This window comes from Rhinoderma darwinii, chromosome 4, assembly GCF_050947455.1.
Source record: "Rhinoderma darwinii isolate aRhiDar2 chromosome 4, aRhiDar2.hap1, whole genome shotgun sequence".
NCBI lineage: Eukaryota > Metazoa > Chordata > Amphibia > Anura > Rhinodermatidae > Rhinoderma > Rhinoderma darwinii.
In genome coordinates this window covers 230,145,601-230,171,759 of record NC_134690.1, presented here as the reverse complement: position 1 = coordinate 230,171,759, position 26,159 = coordinate 230,145,601, and the positions used below count along the sequence as shown (strand labels likewise).

Below are 26,159 nucleotides of genomic sequence, written 5' to 3'. Positions count from 1 at the left end.
CTTTGATAATTTGCTCTACCAACCATGAGTGCCCATCTGCCACCTGCCTTGACTTGTGTTATACCTGACAGCATTCTGTCTGCTCATTGTATAAAAAAAAAAAACATGAGGCAAAAGCATAACCTTTTTCTTGTTTCAACATTTGTGAAATATTATAGGAATCTCAAAGTGTCTGCAGTAATTCTGGGTAATGTAATTTCATACATTCAATGCTATAATGGCAGCACATAGCTGTATGTATACATATATGGATGGCGAAAATTGAATATTCTGTGGGGGGAAAAAAAATGCCTTAATAGAAAATAACTTGCTCATAGTAACTGTTTAACCAAATTATTAGTAAAATCACTTTTGGGGTTTAATATTTTTATTGTTAGCATTAACATTTGTTTTTCAGTTATTTACAGATATATGCCCTACAACATGCAAAAATTTCCAATACTTGTGCTCTGGAGAAGCAGGAGATTCTCAGAGTGGCTTGAAGTTGCATTACAAAGGATCTCCATTCCACCGCATTGTGAAAAATGGCTGGATACAAGGAGGAGGTACAAATTTTAACCTTTAGACTCTGTTTTTAAACATTATGAGGTTGTATAGACTTACCTGCAGTAGTGGTCTGACAATATCTACAATCTACAGTCTTGCAAAATGGAAAAAGAGGCAGCACTCCACAGGTCAAAGTAGAATAAATGTATTCACCCATCAGTGAAAAAGGTGCAACGTTTCAGCTGCTCAATGCAGCCTTTGTCAAGCAATATAAAACAGACAATTTAGTGCATTTATACAACCCCCAATGGGAGGAGCCATAATGAAAGGTAAACCTCGTAATAAAATTTTTTAAAGCTTTATAAGTGCATAATCAATTGATCATACAAAATCCATAGTGTCAGTGTCATAACATTTATAAAAATACATATGTGAACATATCAATCGCAATGTTCTATCTAAAAAAGTGACATAATAGGAACAACTTCGCAATTCCCTAAATCAGAATCAAAAATGTTATATTCAACAGCTGTAAGGTTTCAGGTGTATGGAGGTAATACATAGCACTCGCGGGTCCAATTCGTCACACTACTCCAACTACGGCGTCCATGAAACACAACTGCGCATGCGTGGCACAAAGTCACGTGATACTAGTGTCCACGTGATCGGCTGTCAAGCAGATCTGAGATAGCGTCTAGCAACCAGAAGTGTGACATGCTGCGCATGCGTGCATGAAAGCCGGAGGGGAAAACATCAAGAAAAACACCTAACGATGACCTCAATGTAAGTCTATAATATTCAATAGATTTCTTTGACCCAACTTATATCGCCCAAAACTAGGTAAGAAAGTCTAATATCCCAGCCGAATATAGCCATGATGAAACCCACGCCATAGTGCGAAGATCATACAAGGTTCTATTGATCCAAAAGAGAAAAATACATATTTCAACAGATATAATAATATCAAGAGGCCAAGACTGTTCTAACTTGGTGTAATAAATGATGGTCAATATAAAGGTCCATAGAACTAAAACCCTCAGCGCAAATGTATCCCTCGGCTTGGGCCAGCATTCAGTGAAGTAGTCCAAATCCAATAGGATATAGACAAATTGATAAATAATGATAAATGAATCAGAAAAAAGGAATATGTGGTCTTGTGAAAATTCCATATAAAATGTGAAAATAAGTGTACATAAACCCCTAATAAAAATTATATACATCTTACTACTTAAGGGGATAATATCATCGGAAGGTAATAAGGGAGAATAACCACATCCCCAATCCCCCAGAACAAGATTGGATACAATCTACAGTCTTGTCGCAATTAGTGACTAGCACCACCAAAGTGCTTTAAAAAAGAAAAAAATTCTCCCCACTGCGTCTAGCGGACAGGTTGCAAGCTGGGCGCGTCTGCTAGACCCGGCTATGACATTGCACATCCCTCCCACCGCTGCCCGCCTGTTAGAAAAGGAGTCTGCATAAGTTAAATAAGTAAGGTAGAGGACTCTCAGTAATCATCAAAACATATATACCACTTACAATAGCAGAACACAGTCAAGTTCTCAGAAAGGACTGCTACGGTTTAAGGCGAATGAATAGTACTAGACTTGCTGGGGCTGAAGGTGAGAAGGGTCTGTGTGCCCGTAGGGCAGTCTACCAACTTATGGGATGGTAAGAGGCCTGTTGTCAGAGATGATGAAGGAGGCTATGATGGGATAGAAGACATGTATTTGCAGGGAATGGGATACAAGACATCTATGTGCTGTGACAGGGATATAAGACATGTATGTGCTAGGAATAGGATAGAAGACATGTATGTGCTATGAATGGGATAGAAGACATGTATGTGCTATGAATAGGATAGAAGACATGTATGTGCTGTGACAGGGATATAAGACATGTATGTGCTAGGAATAGGATAGAAGACATGTATGTGCTATGAATGGGATAGAAGACATGTATGTGCTATGAATAGGATAGAAGACATGTATGTGCTGTGACAGGGATATAAGACATGTATGTGCTAGGAATAGGATAGAAGACATGTATGTGCTATGAATGAGACATGTATGTGCTATGAATGGGATATAAGACATGTATGTGCTATGAATGGGATAGAAGACATGTATGTGCTATGAATGGGATAGAAGACATGTATGTGCTATGAATGGGATAGAAGACATGTATGTGCTATGAATGGGATAGAAGACATGTATGTGCTATGAATAGGATAGAAGACATGTATGTGATATGAATGGGATATAAGACATGTATGTGCTATGAATGGGATAGAAGACATGTATGTGCTATGAATGGGATAGAAGACATGTATGTGCTAGGAATAGGATAGAAGACATGTATGTGCTATGAATGGGATAGAAGACATGTATGTGCTATGAATGGGATAGAAGACATGTATGTGCTATGAATGGGATAGAAGACATGTATGTGCTAGGAATAGGATAGAAGACATCTATGTGCTGTGACAGGGATGATGAGATATAAGACATGTACGTGCTGTGACAGGGATGATGAGATATAAAATATGTATGTGCGGTGACTGGGATTATGGGATAGAATACATCTATGTGCTATGACAGGAATAATGGGATAGAATACATGTATGTGCTGTGAATGGGATAGAAGATATGTATGTGCTGTAAGAGGGATAATGGGATAGAAGACCTGTTTGTGCTATGAATGGGATAGAAGACATATATGTGCTGTGACTGGGATAATAGGATAGAAGACATGTATGTGCTGGGACAGGGATGATGGCATCCCACTGATCGTGCCGAAATTCTGGTACTCAATATGGGACTAACTAAAAAACCAACAGTAAGGTCTATTGGATTATTTACATGTTGCACCACTGTCCCTTGTAACGCAGTACAATGACCAGGGCATGCTTAGAGGCCATACAAAAATGTATTCATTTTAATAACCATTCCCAATGTCTCCTCCCCAGGATGACCACAATTTCTACCATCTTTTCAAAATCCGGGCCCCTGGTTAATATTTGGCTCTAATATTTTGCCCAAATCTACACCCCTGAAAAAACAGTCATTGATGTATTTGCCAAATAAGCGAGTCATACATGAGACCAGATACACACAAACATTCCGGATCTATGAGGGGAAAGACAGTGTAATTCAGCACCCAAACTGTCCTCCCTTTATAACCACAAGCAAGAAGATTGTGTGGGACCTCCTGCAACCGCTGTGTAATCAGGTCTACCATGTGTATCTGGATAATTGGTAAACAAGACTCGCGAGATCAAGCTGTGCAGCGATTAAGTCCCCACACAAACGTTACCGAAGTGTCGGGATTGTGAATAGACTTCGCGTCCTGGCTGGAGGTGATGTCTATGCACTGTCAAGACACTTCAGTAAAGTTAATGTGGGTGTATGTGACAGCACAGCATGATCTCGCTAGATCACGCTGTGCTGAGTATGAATGGAGAAATGTGCATGACACTGATTGGTCAGCGTCATACACTTCTCTTTACAACGCCCACTTGGTCAAAAGTTAAAAACACGCCCAGTTGGGCATTAAGAAAGTAATTAGCATAAATCTAAAATTGTTCATAACTTCCTCAAAAATGATAGTTTTTCAAAATAAAAACCACTGTTATCTACATGACAGCGCCGATCACATTATGTAGGAGATAGGGCACTTATAATCTGGTTACAGAGCCTCTTTAAGCCATATAATGCCAAACGTGGTACAAATTAGCGGTGTACCTTATCCAGATTGCATTACATTATTCTTTTGTAATATTTAGAAAACTCGACCACCAGAGTACATACTTGGAGTACCAAGAAATATAATTTTTTTTCTTTTTGGAGAAGAGGTAGGGCCTGTTCACATCAGCATTGGCTTTCTGTTCTAGGGTTCCGTCTGAGGTTTCCGTCGGGTGAACCCCGCAACGGAAAGTCAAACTGAAACCGCAGCTTCCGTTTCCGTCACCATTGATATCAATGGTGACGGAAACATTGCTAGTTCTGGCAGGTTTCCATTTTTAAGACTGAATCAATAGCGTAGTTGGACATGTTTTATAATGTTATCCCGGCCCAGGGGTCATCTAAAGCTTACAGGGACAGAAGGAGGATCGCAGATTAATTGAATGGACTACAGGAAATAGAATTATGTACATAAAATGTATATGCCTAAAATTGTACGGTTGCCTTTAGGTTACAATGGAAAAAGTAATTTAGTGCTATTGTTGTTCTTATATATTTTAAATAGATATAGCATCTGGGAAAGGAAATGGAGGAGAATCTATTTTTGGAGACACATTTGAAGGTAACTATAACTATAGTGTATAGTAAGTCAAATAATTGGTCAAATGTGTTTATTAAAATACAATTTTACAAATAGAAACGGGAAACAACACAAGCATTCAACGCTGTTCATACATTAATTCATATATGGGCCAGTTAGAATGCCACGTGCGTAGCCCGTCAAGTAAAGTGCAGACAATTTATACACATCATGTTATAATCCCAAAGCAATAGTCAAAGAAAATGTGTATACTATATACCACTTATGCTAAAGCTACATACACAGCATATTTTGCTGGGCCAGGCTTTTTGCGATAGTCACATGCTACCTTATATCACATAGGAAAACATTAAGGGCACATCACAGTTTTATCGTGACTTGTGGGAAAGCTGTGTAGTTATAGCCTTGTAGAACAAAAGTCCTTACATTGGTTCTGAACTTTTATCAACTACTGCTTAGTTATCCAAACACTCCCAACCTTCAAGTCCCACAAAGTGGGACAACCGATGCAGTGTGTCGCAGATTTTTTTTTTCTTCAGACACGCCTCTCCCACACAATCCCCGCTTCAGCCCACGCAGTATTATGCTCCCATAGTGCCTCCCACCCAGTATAATACCAAATAGCTGCCCCCACACAGTATAATGCCCCCATAGCTGCTACCATACAGTATAATGCCCCCATAGCTGCCACCATACAGTATAATACCCCCATAGCTGCCACCATACAGTATACTGCCCAGACAGATGCCCCCATACAGTAAAATGGCCACACAGATGCCCCCATACAGTAAAATGCCCACATAGATGCCCCCATACAGTAAAATGCCCACACAGATGCCCCCATACAGCATAATGCCCTCATAGCTGCCCCATACAGCATAATGCCCTCCATAGCTGCCTTCATACAGTATAATGCCCCCTTAGCTGCCCCTATTGCTAGTGCCCTTCTAGATAGTGACACAGTGCCCATGTAGATAGTGCCCATGTAGCTTGCACCACAGTTTTCCCTGTAGATAGTGCCCCTATATAGTTCTGCAGTGTCCATGTAGATAGTGCCACCCCCTATAGATAGTGCAATTGAGACTCCCTCTAGGAGCGGAATCCCCAGTCAGAGCATAGGCCCGGGATTCCACTCCTAGAAGGAAGCCCTGATGTCACTGAGCATATATGGACAGTGATGTCAGTGGCTACTCCTTGAGCGGAATCCCCGTTGCCGACTCTGGCTGGGGATTCCGCTCCAGGAGGAACCCCTGACGTCAATGTCCATAAATTAACAGTGACCTCAGGGGTTTCCTCTGACGTCACGGTCGTCACTGTCCATATATGGGCAGTGACGTCAAAGGGCTTCCCCGAGCACAGCACTTAAAGTAGCACTGTGCCCGGGGACTCCTCGGCAAGCGGAGGAGCTCCCTTTGCTCCTCCGTTCTGAACTAATTCTGAAGCAGGGAGCTGATGGTTCCCTGCTTCAGAATTGGGTTCAACTGTATGTGCGTCCTGAGGAGATACAGTTGACAGCGGGACATACCCTCGGCCACGCGGGACACCGATTGGAAACCGGGTCTGTCCCGCTGAATCTGGGATTGCCCCGCTGAATCCGGGACAGTTGGGAGGTATGTACACATTATAGGGGTTGTACAAAATGTGAACCTTTCCTCTAAGTAGCACAAACCTGTATAAGTTAAAAAAAAAAAAAATCTCTAATATACTTACTGTTATCTTCCACTTTTCCTAGGTTGCTGCTTATTACAAGGCTTGTGTATATACTAGGCCTCATTGACATTTCATTCAGGTTTCTGCTATTTGGAGGGAAAGCCCTTTACCTAAATTTTAGGTAATTTTTAGATGGCCCTTTACCTAAATTTTTTCCCAGTCAGTGGACGCATTACATAGTTACATAGTTAGTACGATTGAAAAAAGACACGTCCATCAAGTTCAACCAAGGGATGGGAAAAGGGAAGGGAAACATTTCTACACATGTTGTATGTTAACAAACACAGCAGTACATTATGTACTGCTACGGATAATATATGTTATTTCATAGTGTCTTTTCATTTATATTTTTTCCTCATTGCTTTCCAAAAGCCATACCTTTTTGAATTTTTATGTCTACATAGGTGTTTATGGGCTTGTATTTTGAGTTGTAGCTTTTAACCCCTTCCCGACATGAGACAGTATGGAATGAACCCGCTCCATACGATGCGGGTGTCGGCTGTATGTTACAGCCGACACTTCAGAGTAACGAGCAGCATCGCGCTCGAGCGCGATCCCGCTCGTTTAACCCCTTAATGACCAGGCCATTTTGCGCGTTAATGACCAAGGATTATTTTTTGTTTTTTCACGGTCGCATTCCAAGAGTCGTAACTTTTTTTTTATTCCGTCGACATAGCCGTATAAGGGCTTTTTTTTTGCGGGACGAGTTGTATTTTGTAATTGTACCATTTTTAGATGCTTATAATATATCGATTAACTTTTATTAACTTTATTTTAGGAGAGAATTGAAAATAAGCAGCTATTCCAGCATTGATTTTCACGTTATAAATTTACGCCGTTTTCTATGCAGCGTAAATAACATGTTAACTTTATTCTATGGGTCGGCACGATTACGGGGATACCAAATATGTAAAGGTTTTATATGTTTTCCTACGTTTGCACAATAAAAACACTTTTAGAAAAAAATTACTTGTTTTTGCATCGCCGCATTCCAAGAGCCGTAATTTTTTTTTTTTTTCGTCAATGTGGGTGTAATGATGGGGGTAGGGAAACAGACAAGTGAGCCCTAATCTACCCGCCACTCAGTCCCTGCCTACTTGCAACAACCCGCCCTAGGCGACGGGGTACAACTGGGCGACGGTCCCTACTTTCAATAAGTGCACGACAGACAAACAGACAAGGGTACAAAGAAGCTAAGGGAAATGGGGCAGTTGCCCACGGCAACACCGTGAGCAACAAGAGTGGTGAACGAGCCGAGTCAAACCAGGAGTGTACGAGGTACCAAACGCAGAGCAGGAGAGTAGTGAACAAGGCGAGTCAAACCAGGAGTGTACGAGGTACCAAACGCAGAGCAGGAGAGTAGTCAGTAAGCCAGGGTCAGTATGAAGCAGGGACAAATAGTTCAAGAAGCTGCAGCAGGGCCAGGAAACCAAACGAGAAGAGTCACAAGCAAGGAGGAACAGGAAAGGCAGGTATAAATAAACAGAGGGCGGGAGCTAGCTCCGTCTGGCCAGGCTGTGATAGGCTCTCCCACTCCTAAGCCTGCCATCCTGAGTGGTGGAAGATGGAGTCAGTCTCACAGACATAGAAGCAGGTGCAGACTGATTACCTAAGGGCGTTGACACAGAAGCTGTGCCTGGCAGATCCTTTAGGCTGGGTTCACACGAGCACATTAACGTCCGTAATGGACGGACGTATTGCGGCCGGAAGTCCCGGACCGAACTCAGTGCAGGGAGCCGGGCTCCTAGCATCGTAGTTATGTACGACGCTAGGAGTCCCTGCCTCTCCGTGGAACTACTGTCCTGTACTGAAAACATGATTACAGTACGGGACAGTTGTCCTGCAGAGAGGCAGGGACTCCTAGCATCGTACATAACTACGATGCTAGGAGCCCGGCTCCCTGCACTGAGTTCAGTCCGGGACTTCCGGCCGCAATACGTCCGGGACTTCCGCAATACGTCCGGGACTTCCGGCCGAAATACGTCCGTCCATTACGGACGTTAATGTGCTCGTGTGAACCCAGCCTTACAGTGGGCTTGATTTTTGCAGGCCAAAGTGTAGTTTTCATTAGTACTATTTTGGGGTACATAGGACTTATAGATTAACTTTTATTTAATTTTTTATGGGGGGAATGGGAGAAAAGAGAAAATGTTGCCGTTGTTTTTTTGCGTTTTTTTGGACGCAGTTCATCCGGCTGTTTAATTAATGTGTTCATGTTATTGTTCAAGTTGTTACGATCGCGGGTATACCATATATGTGTATGTGTTATCTGTTTTGGCACTTTTAATAAATAAAACCACTTTTTGGGCAAAAAAAGTTTTATTTGATTTTGACTGTAAATTATTGCCTAACAGGCATTTGTTGAAGACAGACCTGGGGGTCTTTGTTAGGCCCCCGGCTGCCATGGAAACCCGACGGCGCCCCGCTATTTCTTTGCGGGGGCGCCGATGGGGTGAAAGAGGGAGCTCCCTCCCTCTGTCAAACACATTAGATGTCGCTGTCGCTATTGACAGCGCCATTTAATGGGTTAAACTGCCGGAATCGAAGCTCGCTTCGATTCCGGCAATTGCAGCAGGAGCCAGGCTGTGTATAACAGCCGTGCTCCTGCCGCTGATCGCGTGTGTATACGGTCAGCACCCGCGCCATCACGGGACGGATATATCCGTCCTCCTGCGAGAACTAGCAGCTGCAGAGGACGAATATATCCGTCCTTCGGCGTTAAGAGGGTAACTCGTTAAATTCTGGGGTCAATAGCGACCGCAGCATTTAAATCGTTAGAAAGAGGGGGGCGACCCCCTCTAACAGCTCATCGCTCCCCCCGTAACGCGATTGCGGGGGGGGCGATGGTTGCTAAGGCTGCCTGGGGGCCTAATGAAGACCCCCAGGTCCGCCATCTTTGTACACCTATTACTCCTGCCTCCGGCAGGGCTTAATAGATGCCTGTCAGAATCACGATATACTGCAATACATTACTATTGCAGTATATCGTGCAAGCGATCTAACGATCGCTGGTTGAAGTCCCCTAGGGGGACTAATAAAAAAAGTAAAAATGAGTTAAAGTTTTTTTTTTGTGTAAAAAAATAATAATATTAAAAGTTAAAAAAAAAAACCTTTTCCCATTTTCCCCCTAGAGCATAGTAAAAAAATAAAAATAAATGAACATAATTGGTATCGCCGCGTCCATAAAAGTCAGAACAATTACAATATATCATTATTTAACCCGCCCGGTGAACGCCGTAAAAAAAAATAAAAAATTGTAAACGCCAGAATGTCTATTTTTTGGTCATTTAATCTCCCACAAAAAACTGAAATAAAAAGTGATCAAACCGTCGCATGTACACAAAAATGATATTATTAAAAACTACAGCTTATCCCGCAGAAAATAAGCCCTCATACCACTTAAATCGACGGAAAAATGGCTCTCGGAATTTGGCCACACAAATACATTTTCTTTTTTACACTTAAGTTTTTACTTATTTGTAAAATATAGAAAAACCTATATATATTTGATATCGCCATAATCGTATTGACCCACAGAATAAAGTTAACATGTTGTTTTAATTGCACAGTGAATTCCATAAAAACGGCGCGCAAAAAACCATGGAGGAATCGCTGTTTTTTTTTTTCATTTTCTACCCCACAAATAATTTTTTCCCAGTTTCCTAGTACATTATATGGCAAAATAAATGGTGCTACGAAAAACTACAACTCGTCCCGCAAAAATCAAGCCCGACGGAAAAATAAACATGTTATGGCTTTTGGAAGGTGGGGAGGAAAAAACGAAAAATTTAAATCTGAAAGTTGTTTACGACGGGAAGGGGTTAATGTTACCATTTAACCCCTTAGTGACCAGCCTACTTTAGGCCTTAAGGGGGTTTTCCCACGAGTGACATTTATGACATATCCACAGGATATGTCAGATAGATGCGGGTCCCCATATCTATCTCTAGAACGGGGCCCCTAAACCTCGTTCTACCTCTTTGTGTGTCGGCTGATTTCCAACCATGAAGGTGAAAACAGCGTAGCTCGCTGAGCTACGCTGTTTTAGTAAACCCCATAGAACTGAATGGCAGTTACAGAAACAGCGTAGCTCGCATGCTACGCTGCTTCCGTAACTGCTATTCGCTACTATGGGAGTTACGGAAACAGTGTAGCTCAGCGAGCTACGCTGTTTTCGTAACTCCTGACCATAAAGTCAGGAAGTGGCAGGGAGTCAGTGATGGCAGACAAAGCTAGAACAGTGTTTAGGGGGCCTAAGAGATGGGACCCGCATCTATCTGAAATTTATGACATATCCTGTGGATATGTCTAATGTCCCTTGTGGCAAAACCCCTTCAATGACCGAGCAATTTTTTAAGTTTTTCCATCGTCTCATTCAAAGGGGAGATTCACACGAACGTTGCGTTTTTGCGCGCGCAAACAACGCAGCGTTTTGCGAGCGCAAAAAACATTTGACAGCTGCGTGTGTCATGCGTGTCTGATGCGCGGCTGCGTGATTTTCGCGCAGCCGGCATCATAGAGATGAGGCTTGTCAACGCCCGTCACTGTCCAAGGTGCTGAAAGAGCTAAATCTTTCAGCACCCTCGACAGTGAATGCCGAACACAACAGCGAAAAACCTGTAAAAAAAAAAGATAAAGTTCCTACTTACCGAGAACTTCCCGGCCGTTGCCTTGGTGACGCGCCTCTCTTGACATCGGGCCACACCTCCCTGGATGACGCAGCAGTCCAAGTGACCGCTGCAGCCTGTGCTTGGCCTGTGATTGGCTGGAGCTGTCACTTGAACTGAAGTGTCATTCCCGGAGGTCGGACTGCAGGAAGGAGACAGGAGTAATCGGTAAGTTAGAACTTCGTTTTTTTTTACAGGTTAATATATTTTGGGATCGCAAGTCACTGTCCATGGTGCTGAAACAGTTTAACTCTTTCAGCACCATGGACAGTGACTATCTCCTGACGTCGCGTACCGATAATTTTTTTGCCGGGATCGGCCAAAACGAGTTTGGCCGAACCCGGTGAAGTTCGGTACGCTTGTCCGGCTTCGCTCATCGCAAAGACACTCCGTTTGGATGTTCGGAAACAGAAAAGCACGTGGTGCTTTTCGGTTTTCATTCATCCTTTTCACTGCTGTTGCGCGAATCACGCTCGTCCCACGGAAGTGCTTCCGTGTGGTGCGCGTGATTTTCACGCACCCATTGACTTCAATGGGTGCGTGATGCGCGAAATACGCAGAGTTATTGAACCTGTCGCGCTTTTTGCGCAGCAGACAAACGCTGCGCAAAAAGCACGGACTGTCTGTACTGCCCCATAGACTTGTATTGGTCCATGCGTGCCGCGTGAAAACCACGCGGCCCGCACGGACCGAATACACGCTCGTGTGAATCCCCCCAAAGACCTATAACTTTTTTATTTTTGCGTCGACATAGCTGTATAAAGGTCTTGTGTTTTGCGGGACAAGTTTTATTTTTTATTAGCACCATTTTGGGGTACAAAGAATTTACTGATTAACTTTTATTAACTTTTTTTGGGGGGGATAGAAAAAAAAACTGCAATTTCGACACACTTTTTTTGCATCCTAAATTTACGCCATTTACCATGTGGTATAAATAACACAATAACTTTATTCAGCGTGTTTTTACGATTGCAACGATACCAAATTTGTATAGATTTTATGTTTTACTACTTTTACACAAAAACAAATAATTTTGAAAAAAAAGTGTTTTTACTCTGTCTCCATAATTCAAGAGCCATAACTTTTTTATATTTCCGCTGATGCAGTTGTATGAGGGCTTTTTTTTGCGGGACGACTTGTGGTTTTTATTGGTAGTGTTTTGGAGTAGATGTGGCTTTTTGATCACTTTTTATCATATTTTTTTTAAGGCAGGATTCACAGAAAACAGCAATTTTTGCATTGTTTTTATTTTATTTTTTACGCCGCTGACCGTGCGGGTTAAATAATGTAATAACTTTATAGTTGGGTGCGTTACGGACACGACTATACCAAATATGTGTTACTTTTTTACTTTTTTTGTGTTTTTAATATTTAATAATAAATTTTTTTTTCACTTGTTTTCTTTGTATTAACTTTTTTTTACTTTACTTGTCCCACTAGGGGACTGCTCTATGCGATCCTCCGATCGCTTTTATAATACACTGCAAAACTTTTGTATTGCAGTGTATTAGTGCCTGTCCGTGTAAAACGGACAGGCATCTGCTTGGCCATGCCTCTGGCAGGCCTGGGGGCCTTTATTAGGCCCCCTGGCTGGCATAGAAACCACCAATACCCTGCAATCTTACTCCGGGTGCTGGTGGGGTGAGATCGATACTGATATCGCCCGTTCGAGCAGGGCTGCTCCCAGCCCTCAGCTACATCTGTACCTTGATTATTTATTCCGAAGCAGCGCCGTGAAAAGGCATATGCATCGGATTAAAGCCCATTAGTGGCCGCCATGAAAAGACGTATTGGCTGTCACGAACAGGGTTAAAGTACCATACCATGTACTGGCAAAAAAAAAAAAATCCCCCAAAAATTTGTGGGGTTAAATTAGAAAAAAAACTGTGATTCTTCCATTGTTTTTTGGGTATCATTGTTATGATGTTCAGTTAGCAGTAAGGGTATGTTCACACGCAGTGACCATAAACGTCTGAAAATACGGAGCTGTTTTCAGGTGAAAACAGCTCCTGATTTTCAGACGTTTTTTTTTAACAACTCCCGTTTTTCGCTGCATTTTTTACGGCTGTTTTTGGAGCGGTTTTTCAATGGAGTCAATGCAAGACGCCTCTAAAAACGTCCCAAGAAGTGTCCTGCACTTCTTTTGACGAGCCGTCATTTTACACGCCGTATTTTGACAGTGACGCGTAAAATAAAGGCTCGTGGGAACAGAACATCGTAATTCCCATTGAAAGCAATGGGCAGATGTTTGTAGGCGTATTAGGGGCGTTTTTTCAAGCGTAATTCGAGGCGTAAAACACCCGAATTACGTCTGAAAACAGTGCGTGTGAACATACCCTAAAAGTGACAAGTTAACTTTATTCTATGGGTCAATAAGATTACGGCGATACCAAATGAATATAGTTTTTTCTTGAAGTTACTACTTTTACAAAGAAAAAACAATTTTGTTAAAAATACAAACGTATTTTGTGTCACCATATTCTGAGACCCATAACTTTTTTCATCGATGGAGCCGTGTGAGGGCTTGTTTTTTGCGGAACAAGCTTTCTTTTTATTGTGTCTTTTTGGGGTACATATGACAGCAATTCTGAGATTGTGAATTTTTTGTCCTACGGCGTTCACCCAGGGGATTAAATAACGTGACATTTTAAAAGTTCAGACTTTTACGGACGCGGCAATACCAATTATGTTTACTTTTTCTTTTTATATTACGTTAAATGAAAAATTGGAAACATTTATTTTTTAACATCTAATATATATATATTTTTTGTACATTAAACTTTTTTTTGTATAGTTAATTGTTTGATCACTTACAATACTCTGCAATACCTATGTATTGCAGAGTATTGTGCTATTTACCAGCACAAATGAAGCCCTGCCTCTGGCCTTTATTAGGCCCCCAGGTTGCCATAACAACCATCGGCACCCAGCAATCATGTCGCATGGGAAAGACGGACAGACGAAGGGGGCCAACCCTCTTTATAATATCTTAGATGCTGTGGCTGCTATTGACAGTGGCATCGAAGTGTTTAAACGGCTAGGATCGGAGTTCTTTCCCATCCAGACCATTACAGTGAAGTGTCGACTGCAACATACAGCGAACAACTGCTGCGATTGGAGCGGACTCAGCCTGTGAGCTCGCTCTGTATTCCCTCTTGGCGGCTGTTACATACAGTCACCTCACATGTCACGAAGGGGTTAAGCATAAAAAAATTGTAATCTTTTGTGTCTGTGTTTTTTGAGCTGCTTACTCTTACTCATCAAATGCTGGAAAACCATTTTGCAGACGAAAATTATGCAGTTCCTCACAATAAGCGTGGAATTCTTGGTATGGCCAATAAAGGACGACATTCAAATGGTTCCCAGTTCTATATATCTCTACAGTCTACTCCATACATGGATAGAAAACTTGTTGCATTTGGGTAAGTGAACCCCATCCAAGAAAAACACACAGAAAAAAACAAAACACAATTTGTATAAACTAGTTTTAGTCTGCTAGATACAGTTCACTTTCCCTGTTATAGGTATGTATTCATTTTGGCAGATTTATATTTATCATTGTTTTACTGTTGTTTGCTTAGGTTAGAGAATTAAGAGCTTTTCCAAATAACTTTATGGTCCTAAATCAGCTTTATTTTTATTTTTTAATTACCCGTACTGCTTTATTGATACATGGTTTTATATATTGTCAGAAGAATTGCTCCTTCAATTGAAAAAATAGTCAAAATAATCTTCAGAGATACATATGAGATCACATTGGTAAAGTGTATAATGTCAGCCCACCACTGATTTTCAGAAGGAAAAGGCCTCTACAGTGCTCAATCCTTTTCAGCACTGCGCAGGAAATCTGACACAGGAGGACTGTGATCTCAGACCACCACTGATTTCCAAAACACAAGGGATCTATAGAGCCAAGTCATAGTTATATAAATGATAAGGTTAAAAGAAGACACAAGTCGATCAATTCCAACCTATAATCCTGCAGTGTTGATCCAGAGGAAGGCAAAAACCCTATAAGGCTGTTGCCAATTGTCTCATATTAGAGGGGAAAATTCCTTCCCGACTCCAAATCTGACAATAAGAATGAATCCCTGGATCAACTACCCATCTCCAGTAATCTAGTACATATAACGTGTGATATAATATCTTTCAAGAAAGGCTGCCAGGTCCCCCCTGAACTTGTTCAATGAGTCAACCATCACAACATCTCGTGGCAGGGAGTTCCATAGTCCCACTGCTCTCACAGTAAAGAATCCCCGTCTGTGATGATGGTGAAACCTTTTTTCTTCTAGTCATGGTGGATTCCCCCTGACATAAAATTGTGGGTACACTACCAGTGATTTGAATCGTCCTTTGCAAAAAATGTATTTCAAATCTCTCATAAGGGCCAAATAGGCTCTATAGATCCCTTTTATTCTCAAAATCAGTGGTGATCTGAGATCACAGACATCAAAGTGATATTCTCACATGCAGGGGCGTAACTAGGAAAGACTGGCCCCCATATAAAACTTTTGACTGGGCCCCCCCTCCCCTGGGTATCATAAACCCCCCCCTTGTAGATAGTGCCTCCCTGTAGATTCCACCACACAGCGCCCCCTGTAGATAGCACCATACAGCCCCCATGTAGATAGCGCCATACACAGCCCCCCTGTAGATAATACCTTACAGCCCCCCCCTGTAGATAACACCATACAGCCCCAAACCCCCCCTGTAGATATCGGCCATACAGCCCCCCTGTAGATAGTGCCATGCAGCCCCCCCTGTAGATAACGCCATATAGCCCCCTTTAGATAACGCCATACAGTCCCCAACCCCCCCCCATTTAGAAAAAACAAAAACGGCCTATAGTTTGTCCTACAAAAGACATGTATCCCCATCCACAGGATAGGGGATACATGTGTGATCGCTGGCAGCAATAAAGAGAACGGGGGACCGAAAGTTCTCCATGAGAAACCTCGGACTTCCGGGGTTTGCGCAGTTCAATAAAAATGAAAGGAGCGCTGGTCACGCATGCGCACAAGCACATCCGGTGCACAATTCATTTCTATGGAGTCCGGAAGTCCGAGGTTTGTCATGGAGAACTTCGGGGGACTTTCGGTTCCCCGTTCTCCTTATCACTGGGCGTCCCAGCGATCACACATGTATGACTTTTGTAGGAACAACCACTTCAGTGGCGTCGCGCTGTAGCAGCCATAGCGGCTGCTAGCGGAGCCTCCGAACATGGGGGGGCTCATGCTGCGGGCCCTGTGCGGTAGTTACGCCACTGCTCACATGTATCTATGACATCAGAAAATAATTTTGACTGAATAAACATGGGATATGTACTGCACAAGCTACACCAGATTGGCATAATTGATAAAGAACACGTTCATACTAAACCAAAGTTCAAGACCTCAAAAATATCAGAAAATTTGTAATGGACAGCACCTCACACCATTAGGGTCTGTTCACAGAGTTTTTTTAGTAGTAATTTTGACGTGGAAACCGCAGTGGAATCAGCGCCAGAAAATGCCTCCCGTTAATTTCAATGGGAGGCGGAGGCGTTTTTTTCCCCAATACGCACTTTTAGCCGCTCTCGGGGGGAAACCAGCGTCGTGCTCTTTATTCCCGAGGTTCCGTCTATGACCTCCCATTGAAATCAGTGGGTGGCAGAGAAAGCGTTTTAAGCTGCGTTTTTTTTGCCCACGGCCGAAAAACGCTGCAAAAATCGCGGCAAGAAAGTGCGGGCAGGTGAAAATCTGCCTCAAAATTCCTGCCTGCAAAAAAAACTCTGTGTGAACAGGGCCTTAAACTGACACACATAGTAACACAGTTTACTCATTAATTTCACGTCGGCTTGAAGGACAAGGCATATCCTCTTTTTATGTACAATTTCCAAAAAACATATGTTTAATTTCCATGTTTTTGGTTAAGGACCATAATTATATCACAACCCCAATTGCAATGTTTGGAATGTAGCCATGTGGATTGCTGTGTAGAGACAAAGACAATGTCAAGCTACTAAACAGAGGGGTAAAGAGAGAACCAAGCCCCGTAAACCCTGGATCGGATATTTAAAAAAAAGCACTAATTTGCTCACCACTCCTCTTCTTTTGGCGGAGGCTGCCACGGCGCATACAAGGTTCTGACACTAGGCAGACCTTTGCCGGGTCCTAATAGACAGCCTGAGGGGAACCGGGGTGGGCCCCTTTCCCCTCTGTGCGCGGTCGCACCCCCTGCGACCGTTACCCCACTGCTACTAAATAGCTAACAAGTCCAACCAATAGGTAAATTTAGATTTCAGTAGGAGGCTCCTGTGAAATATCCAATCGAGGAAGAGGTGGCATATCAGCTGGTGAATTGATAAAATATAGTGGGTTACTAAAGCGCCACAGCAAGCAGTGTTTATAGGTTGTCATGTTTACCCGTTAGGGGGTTCCTGTTCTTTGTCCAATCACAAAAGAGAACGTTTCTCTACAGGATGATTCAACAGCAACACTGGAGTCTTGCAGACGCATTCTTGAAAGGAGCCAAGGCAGGGTATATTCCTAGATGTGTAAGAGATGCTGATTGCAGGTTGTCATAGTAACATCTTGGCATTCTAGGAATTCCTAACGCACTTGTGTGGGCACTTTCCTTCACTGTACTGAAATGCAGCACTAGTTAAGTATCCAAACCTGAGCTTGTCACCTTCATGGTAAACTTTATAGAATCCATCTATTGAAATATTAAAGGGAAATTATTTAGATCACAAGATGTTGTGTTGTAATCGCAGTTTTCCTCGTCACTGTGTTTCCCTAAAGAAACACAAACGTGAGTTATTCACATATAGTGATTATTTATATTATTCCATATAAATAAAGTAAAAACGATTAGTAATACATTCAAAACAGACATTTCCAATTCATGCCCTGCAGCACGAAGTTCTAAGAGTCCTAATGCAATACATATTTTTTTTCAACAATTCAATTCTATTGTTCCCTCTTCTTAGGGGTGGGAATATTTGGAAACTTGCTAACCTATATTATACCGATTATTACTGAAGTGTGCAGATACAAGTAGATCTGTCTTGAATTAGAAGTTGTTGATTTGTGGCCAGAAATACATTAATTTATTTTCATTATGGCTTCTCCCACATAAGTGATTCCACAAGGGCTTTTATTTAAGTATACAGAAAAGTCTATTACATATATAGTACTCTTTCAAAATAATCCTTTTTTTTCTTCTAGTCAACGGATGTCCCTTTTGAACTTTCCCACACTGGGCCCAATTTAATCCCTTCCCCCTGCTTGCATTCTGGGCCTTAATGACCAAGCCACTTTTTATGTTTTTCCATTGTCACATTCGAAGAGCTATAACTTTTTTATTTTTGCGTCGATATAGCTGTTTAAGGTCTTGTTTTTTGCGGGACAAGTTGTATTTTTTAATAGCTCCATTTGGGGGTACATATTGTTTATTCATTAACTTTTATTAACTTTTTTTGGGGGGGATAGAAGAAAACCTGAAATTTCACAACTTTTTTTTGCGCCCTAGATTTACGCCGTTTACCGTGTGATATAAATAACACTAACTTTATTCAACGGGTTGTTACGATTGCAAAGATACCAAATTTGTATAGATTTTGTATGTTTTACTACTTACACAGTAAAAACACTTTTTTTTTTCAAAATTATTTGTTCTTGCGTCTCCATATTTGAAGAGCCATAACTATTTTATTGTTCCGCTGATGAAGTTGTATGAGGGCTTTTTTTTTTGAGGGACGACTTGTAGTTTTCATTGGTACCATTTAAGAGTAGATGCGACTTTTTGATCACTTTTTAATCAAATTTTTTTAAAGTCAGGATTAACAGAAAACAGTAATTTTTCCATTGTTTTTTATTTTATTTTTTACGGCGTTCACCGTGCGGGTTAAATAATGTAACAGCTTTATAGTCGGGGTCGTTACGGACGCGGTGATACCAAATATGTGTAACTTTTTTGCTTTATAGTGTTTTTTTAATAGTAAAGCATTTTATAAAGTGGGTTTTTCATTTTTTTTTTATTAACTTTAGTCAACTTTTTTTTACTTTTATACTAGTCCCACTAGGGGACTTTAATATGCGATCATCCGATCGCTATTATAATACACTGCAATACTTTTGTATTGCAGTGAATTACTGCCTGTCCGTTTAAAACGGACAGGCATCTGCTAGGACATGCCTCCGGCATGACCTAGCAGGCATTCACTACAGGCAGACCTGGGGCCCTTTATTAGGCCCCCGGCTGTCATCGGAGACACAGACACTCGGCGATCTTATCCAAAACCACTCAGATGCGGTGCACGCTATTGAGCACCGCATCTGAAGGGTTAAATGGGTGAGATCGATACTAATATCGATCTTACCCGGTCGAGCAGGGACGCCACCAGCCCTCAGCTACATCTGGCAGCTGAGAGCAGGGAGATTTGTCAGCTCCCTGCTCTGTTTACTCTATTCTGATGCAGCGCCGTGGAATAGCGGCGCTGTAGAATAAAGCGCACTAATGACCGCCGTGAAAAGGCTTATCGGCGGTCATTAAGGGGTTAAACGGAACTCTGTCAGCAGTTTTGAGGCCTTAGGGTATGTTCACACGACCTATTTTTAGACATAATTCAGGCGTTTTACGCCTCTAATTACGTCCGAAAATATGGCTCCAAACCACCGGCAAACATCTGGGCTTACGATGTTACGATGTTCTGTACACACAGGCTTTTTTTTTTACGCGCTGCTGTCAAGACACCCGCGTCAAATAAGTGCATATCACTTCTTGAGATGTAATTGGAGCTGTTTTTCATTGACTCCAATGAAAAACAGCTCCAATTACGTCCGTAATTGACGCCGAGGAAAAATGAGAGTACGAGCAATTACGTCTGAAATTCAGCAGCTGTTTTCGCCTGAAATCAGCTCCGTAATTTCAGGCGTATTGGACGCTGCCGTGTGAACATACCCTTAGGTATACACAGTAAAGGAAAACTGTGATTATGACACACCATCCTGCGGTCTAAATCATGTTTTTTATACTTCATTAGATGGGTTCTATAAAGTCTACTATGAAGGTTTGGAAACTTACCCAGTACTGCATTTCGTTATGATGAAGTAAAGTGACCACGCACGTGCATTAGGAATTCCTTGAACATGGTGACATTGCTATGACAACCTGTAAACAGTGGCTCTTACATATGTGGGAATATACCCGGCCAAACATGCACCCGAAGGTTTTCAGTAACCCACTGTAGCTGTTAAATCGATCAGCATTAAACTTTCTCCTTCAAGATTGGACAAAGGATATGACTAGGACAACCTATTTAGACTGCTTGGAGCACATCCTGGAATGTGCCCTGCTCTGCCTATTTACACGTGTACATATGCGGTGCTTTAGTAACTTGCTGTAACTGATCAAAACCTAAACTGACGAGCCTCCTCATTTGTAATTGGATAATTGATATGTGCCTCCTATTGGAAACGGAGCTTACCAATTGGTTGGTCTGGTACCATGTGGCCTTGCGCTCTCCTATTTCGCATCTTGAAGCCAGCTCTTTAGACTGGGTTCACACGACCTATTTTCAGGCGTAAACGAGGCGTATTATGCCTCATTTTACGTCTGAAAATAGGGCTACAATACGTCGGCAAACATCTGCCCATTCATTTGAATGGGTTTGCCGATGTACTGTGCAGACAACCTGTCATTTACGCGTCGTCGTTTGACAGCTGTCAAACGACGACGCGTAAAAATACAGCCTCGTCAAAAGAAGTGCAGGACACTTCTTTCAGACGTAATTTGAGCCGTTCTTGATTGAACTCAATGAAGAGCAGCTCAAAATTTACGGCTGTCAGAGAAGCCTCGCAAAATGCGAGGAGGAGCATTTACGTCTGAAACGAAGCAGCTGTTTTCTCCTGAAAACAGTCTGTCTTTTCAGACGTAAATGCCTGCTATCGTGTGCACATACCCTTACAGTTATCCGCAAGGTTGCAATCTAAACACTTAAAGGGGTTTTCCCATGAGAGACATTTGACATATCCACCGGATATGTCATAAATGTCAGATAGATGCGGGTCCCAACTCTGGGACCCGCACCTATCTCTAGAACGGGGCCCCCTAAGCCCCGTTCTGCCACTCCCTGTTGTGGCTGAACCAGGTGAATTCCGACCATGAAAAAGGTTATACGGTCGGGAGTTACAAAACCGCATAGCACACTGAGCTACGCTGTTTCCGTAAGTCCTATAGAACAGAATGGTCGTTACAGAAACAACATAGCTCGCATGCTAAGCTGCTTCCATAACTGCCATTCACTACTGTGGGAGTTACAGAAACAGCGTAGCTCAGCGAGCTACGCGGTTTTCGTAACTCCGGATCATATAACCAGGAAGTGGCCGGGAGGCAGCGAGATCAGACAAAGGTAGAACGGGGTTTAGGGGGGCCCCATTCGAGAGTTGGGACCCGTATCTATCTGACATTTATGACATTTCCTGTGGATATGTCATAAATGTCTCTCATGGGAAAACCCCTTTAAGTTCCTATTACACAAGTAGAGTTTCTGCCCGGATACGAGCGTCGATTGACGATAATAGCATATTGATCGGCGCTTGTGTAGTATATTTAAATGGAGAAATCCTCGCGAGTGGGGACGAACAATCAGCAATACAATCGCTCGTCCCCATACAGTTAGTATATTGTCGTCAGCACATCACCTGTTTACACGGGGAGAGGTCCTGCCAACAAACAATGTTTTTTTTTTCCCTTCACAAAACATGCGATCACCTGACAAAGTAGCGTTTGCTCGTTTGTTGGCTTTCGTCACTTTATTTAGGTAAGTAACTGTGCTGAAACACTCTGCTTATTTGAACACAACTGCAATTGGGGTTGTGATATATTTATGGTCCCTAATCAAAAACATGGACATTGAACATATGTTTTATGTAAATTGTGCTTGAAAAGGACTTGTTCCCAAACGTCCTAAAAAAATTATGATTTTGAAAATAACTAACTTAAACTGGTTGTATTACAAATAGAGCATTAGCACCTTAGAATCAATTCATGGTGTGACTTGCTGTTTTTAATATACATTTTCTGATCATTTTGACTGGCTTTCCCCTTTGATGCTATCATAAGGTCAGCTTGCCTGGAAAACCTGCTGTAGGGGGACCCACTTGAGGCAAGTATGTTTAAACCAGGCCAAGCCAACATCAATGATTTGTCAGCTTTATGTATATTCATGTTTCAGAAAAGTTAAATGTTCTGGAATTGTTTTCTACGTTTTAGACAACTGATTGAAGGTAGTGAGGTGCTACAGAAAGTGGAAGACATCCCAACTTACAATGAGAGACCAAAAGTGGACTGCATGATTATGGATTGTGGCATTTTCACCCCTTGACAATTTTTTTTTTTTCAAATTAAAAGCTGAATGGCATATAGGCCACCATCGCTTACCCAATGGCGCAGAATGATCAATGATATTTTACCATATGAAAGTAATGTGTATAAGAATCGCAGGTGCCTGGCTAAATTCCTTCAGGACTGGGGTCTTTCCTGCTCCTCTCCATGTAGTATATTGGGCTTGTAAGACGCATTGGAAAATGCTCTCAGGCTATGTCAGTATTGAATATACTAGCTGTATCTGTGTCTGTCTCTATTGCAGTTTAATTGGCCTGCATGCACTCATATGTTTCAATCTATATGTTTTTTTTTTACATTCTGCTGCTACATCTGTTCTGGATGTGGTTACATGTCACTATTCCCTAATTGTTTAACTGTTATGTTGTTTATTTTATGATTTATAGACTCATCTTCATTCTTCAATAAAACTAGTTTGTTAAAAAATAAATAAATACAAAAATACGAGCATTTAATCTCTTACAATCATAATAAACACATTGCAAGTTTTCCCAAAGCTTTTCACTCCATCTAATTTTTAAATGCTGCCTTTTACTCCAGAATTTTCTTTAAGGCTGGGTTCACACGACCTATTTTCAGACGTAAACGAGGCGTATTATGCCTCGTTTTACGTCTGAAAATAGGGTTACAGTACGTCGGCAAACATCTGCCCATTCATTTGAATGGGTTTGCCGACGTACTTTGCAGGCGACCTGTAATTTACGTGTCGTCGTTTGATAGCTGTCAAACGACGACGCGTAAAAATACAGCCTCGTCAAAAGAAGTGCAGGACACTTCTTTGGATGTTTTTGGAGCTGTTTTCTCATAGACTCCAATGAAAACAGCTCCAAAAACGGACGTAAAAAACGGCGCGAAAACGCAGCGAAAAACGCGAGTTGGGGTATGTTCACACGCTAGCTGTCATTTACGGCTGAAATGACAGCCTGTTTTCAGAAGAAAACAGCTGCGTCGTTTCAGCCGTAAATGCTCCTCCTCGTAATATACGAGGCGTCTGTGACGCTCGTATATCTTGAGCTGCTCTTCATTGAGTTCAATGAAGAACAGCTCAAATTACGTTGCAAAGAAGTGCCCTGCACTTCTTTGCCGAGGCAGTCAATTTACGCGTCGTCGTTTGACAGCTGTCAAACGACGATGCGTAAATTACAGGTCGTCTGCACAATACGTCGGTAAACCCATTCAAATGAATGGGCAGATGTTTGCCGACGTATTGTAGCCCTATACGCCTCGTTTACGCCTTAAAATAGGTCGTGTGAACCCAGCCTTGCTCAAAAAACATCTGAAAATCAGGGGTTCTAAACAAATATACATAATAGTGAATAGGCTTGTTCAGACGAACGATTGTAAACTCGGACGTGTAAAGAGGGCGTTTTGAGTCTATTGATGGATCCATGAAAACGGCCAAAAATAGGACATGTCCTATTCTTTCACGGGCCCTTCACACGGTCCGTTAAAACAACGGCCGTGCGAACAACCCCATTGAAATACATGCTGCCATGTGACTGCTGATAAAAAAACGTCCGTCACACGGACGATATTTACATTCGTCTGAATAAGCCCTTTAACTGTGTAAGCAGGATTATGGCTCACACTGTGTACTAGGGTCACTGTTAAAATTAGTCTAATCTGGGCAGTTATCAAGACTAGGGAAGTTTAACCCACAGCTGTATCCTAGGCATACGGCTGTAAGAATGAACCAGTCACGTTGACCACAGTTTAGCAATTATGTATGTTAAAATGTATCTTCTTCACCTCTAGGGTATGTTCACACGCAGTGGTTTCAGACGTAATTCTGGTAGTTTACGCCTCGAATTACGGCTGAAAAAACGGCACCATTAAGCCTCCAAACATCTGCCCATTGCTTGCAATGGGATTTACAGTGTTGTGTTCCCACGAGGCTTAATTTTACGCGTCGCTGTCAAAATAGGGCGTGTAAAAAGACACCCGCGAAAAAGGAGTGCATGTCACTTCTTGGGACATTTTTGGAGGCGGTTTTCATTGACTCCATTCAAAAACAGCTCCAATAACGGCCGTGAAAAACGCGAGTTGTTACAAAAGCGTCAAATCAGGAGCTGTTTTCGCTTGAAAACCGCTCCGTATTTTCAGACGTTTTTTGCTAAGCGTGTGAACATACCCCTAAACACTATAAAAAAGTTTAACTTTGTAAATCCATTGCCCTTACACTGGTCTTGAGTTACAGCCTGTATTATAGTGTAGAGCTGAATTCAGTTCTACTTGTTGTCCTTGTCGACAGACACAGCATATCTGAGCTCCTATAATGCAGATGAGAGTTATTTTCACAAAATGCAAATCACCAGTGCAAATTTTGTGCAAACTCTGACCAAGCATGGACTGCTGGATGATTTCAGCTCTGAATCCTGATTGCAGCACTAGAATATAACACAGGCTGTGACTCACTATCAAGATAAAATAAGTAACTTTTTCTTGCAAATTATAAAGAGTAAAATGCTGTTCAAAGGGGGTTTTACATGGGCACATATTGCCCGGGTTAACCAACTTAAATCAAGCTCCAATACAACTTGTTGATCAGTGCTCCTTTGCTGCCTTCAAAACAGAACAATGATAGTTTAGTATGGAGATGAACAATCGTTACGATCATTCGTCCCAATACATTTACACAGGGAGATGTGCTGCCGAGTAGCGTCAATTTTTTTTGGCCGCATAAAAGATGTGCAGATGCTCAAACATGAGCTGATCTTTGCCCTGTTTACAATGGACAATGATCGGGAATTGATAAACTGCTAATCTGCACAGCCATGGGGATAGAATGGAATGTGCACCAGCACCTTACGACTGTAGAGTAGATCAATGCATCTTGCAAGAGTGCAAATATATTTCCAAGAGCACACACAAAAGATAAGGGAAAATCAGCTGTAAAATTGGTGATATATGGACTGATGGTGTGCCGCAATGCATAGTGATATACACAGTTCAGCCATAACATTAAAACCACTGACAGGTGAACTGAATAACAGTGATTGTCTCATTACAATGGCACCTATCTAGGGGTGGGAAATATTAGGCAGCAAGTGAACAGTTAAAAATGGGTAAGCGCGAGGATTTGAGCGATTTTTACAAATAGTGATGGCTAGACGACTGCGTCAGCGCATGCCCAAAACAACAATCTTGTGGAGTGTTCCCGGTATGCAGTGGTTAATACCTATTAAAAGTGGTCCAACAGTACCAAGCAGACCAAGTACACTGCTTCATGGCAGCGGTATTCACTATTTCTTTCAGCAAGATAATGCACTGTGCCACACTGCAAAAATTGTATGTTTGAGGAACATGACAGAGTTAGGCCTAATTTACACGAGCGTGTGCTTTTTGCGCGCGCAAAAAATGCGGTGTTTTGCCTGCGCAAAAGGCACTTAACAGCGCCGCCATCATTATGACACATGTCGTGAGTTTTACGCAATGGACTAACGTTGCGCAAAAATCACGGACTGTCTGCACTGCCCCATAGACTAACATAGGTCCGTACGACACGCGTGAAAAGCACGTGCGTCGCACGGACGTATAACACGCTCGTGTAAATGAGCCCTTAGGTGTTGACCTTCAAATTCCCAAAATCTCAAACTGAGTGAGCGTCTGTGGGATGTGATGGAA

The 26,159-nt window shown here is 42.1% G+C and overlaps 1 protein-coding gene across 2 annotated transcripts in view; it reads left to right on the top strand.

Annotated features, from left to right (window-relative positions):
• The window catches only part of PPIL6 (peptidylprolyl isomerase like 6), a 44,820-nt gene extending 21,868 nt beyond the window's left edge, over positions 1-22,952 (top strand). Inside the window, exons 5-8 of one of the 2 annotated variants that reach the window (XM_075862257.1) lie at positions 398-545; positions 4,735-4,791; positions 14,434-14,569; positions 22,404-22,952. In XM_075862257.1, coding sequence (XP_075718372.1) covers positions 398-545; positions 4,735-4,791; positions 14,434-14,569; positions 22,404-22,515 — 453 coding nt within the window. In that variant the 3' untranslated portion in view covers positions 22,516-22,952. Of the gene's footprint in view, positions 1-397; positions 546-4,734; positions 4,792-14,433; positions 14,570-22,253; positions 22,301-22,403 lie in introns of those variants that run through there. The other variant, XM_075862258.1, reaches the window with a different exon arrangement.
• The last annotated feature ends 3,207 nt before the right edge of the window (positions 22,953-26,159 follow it).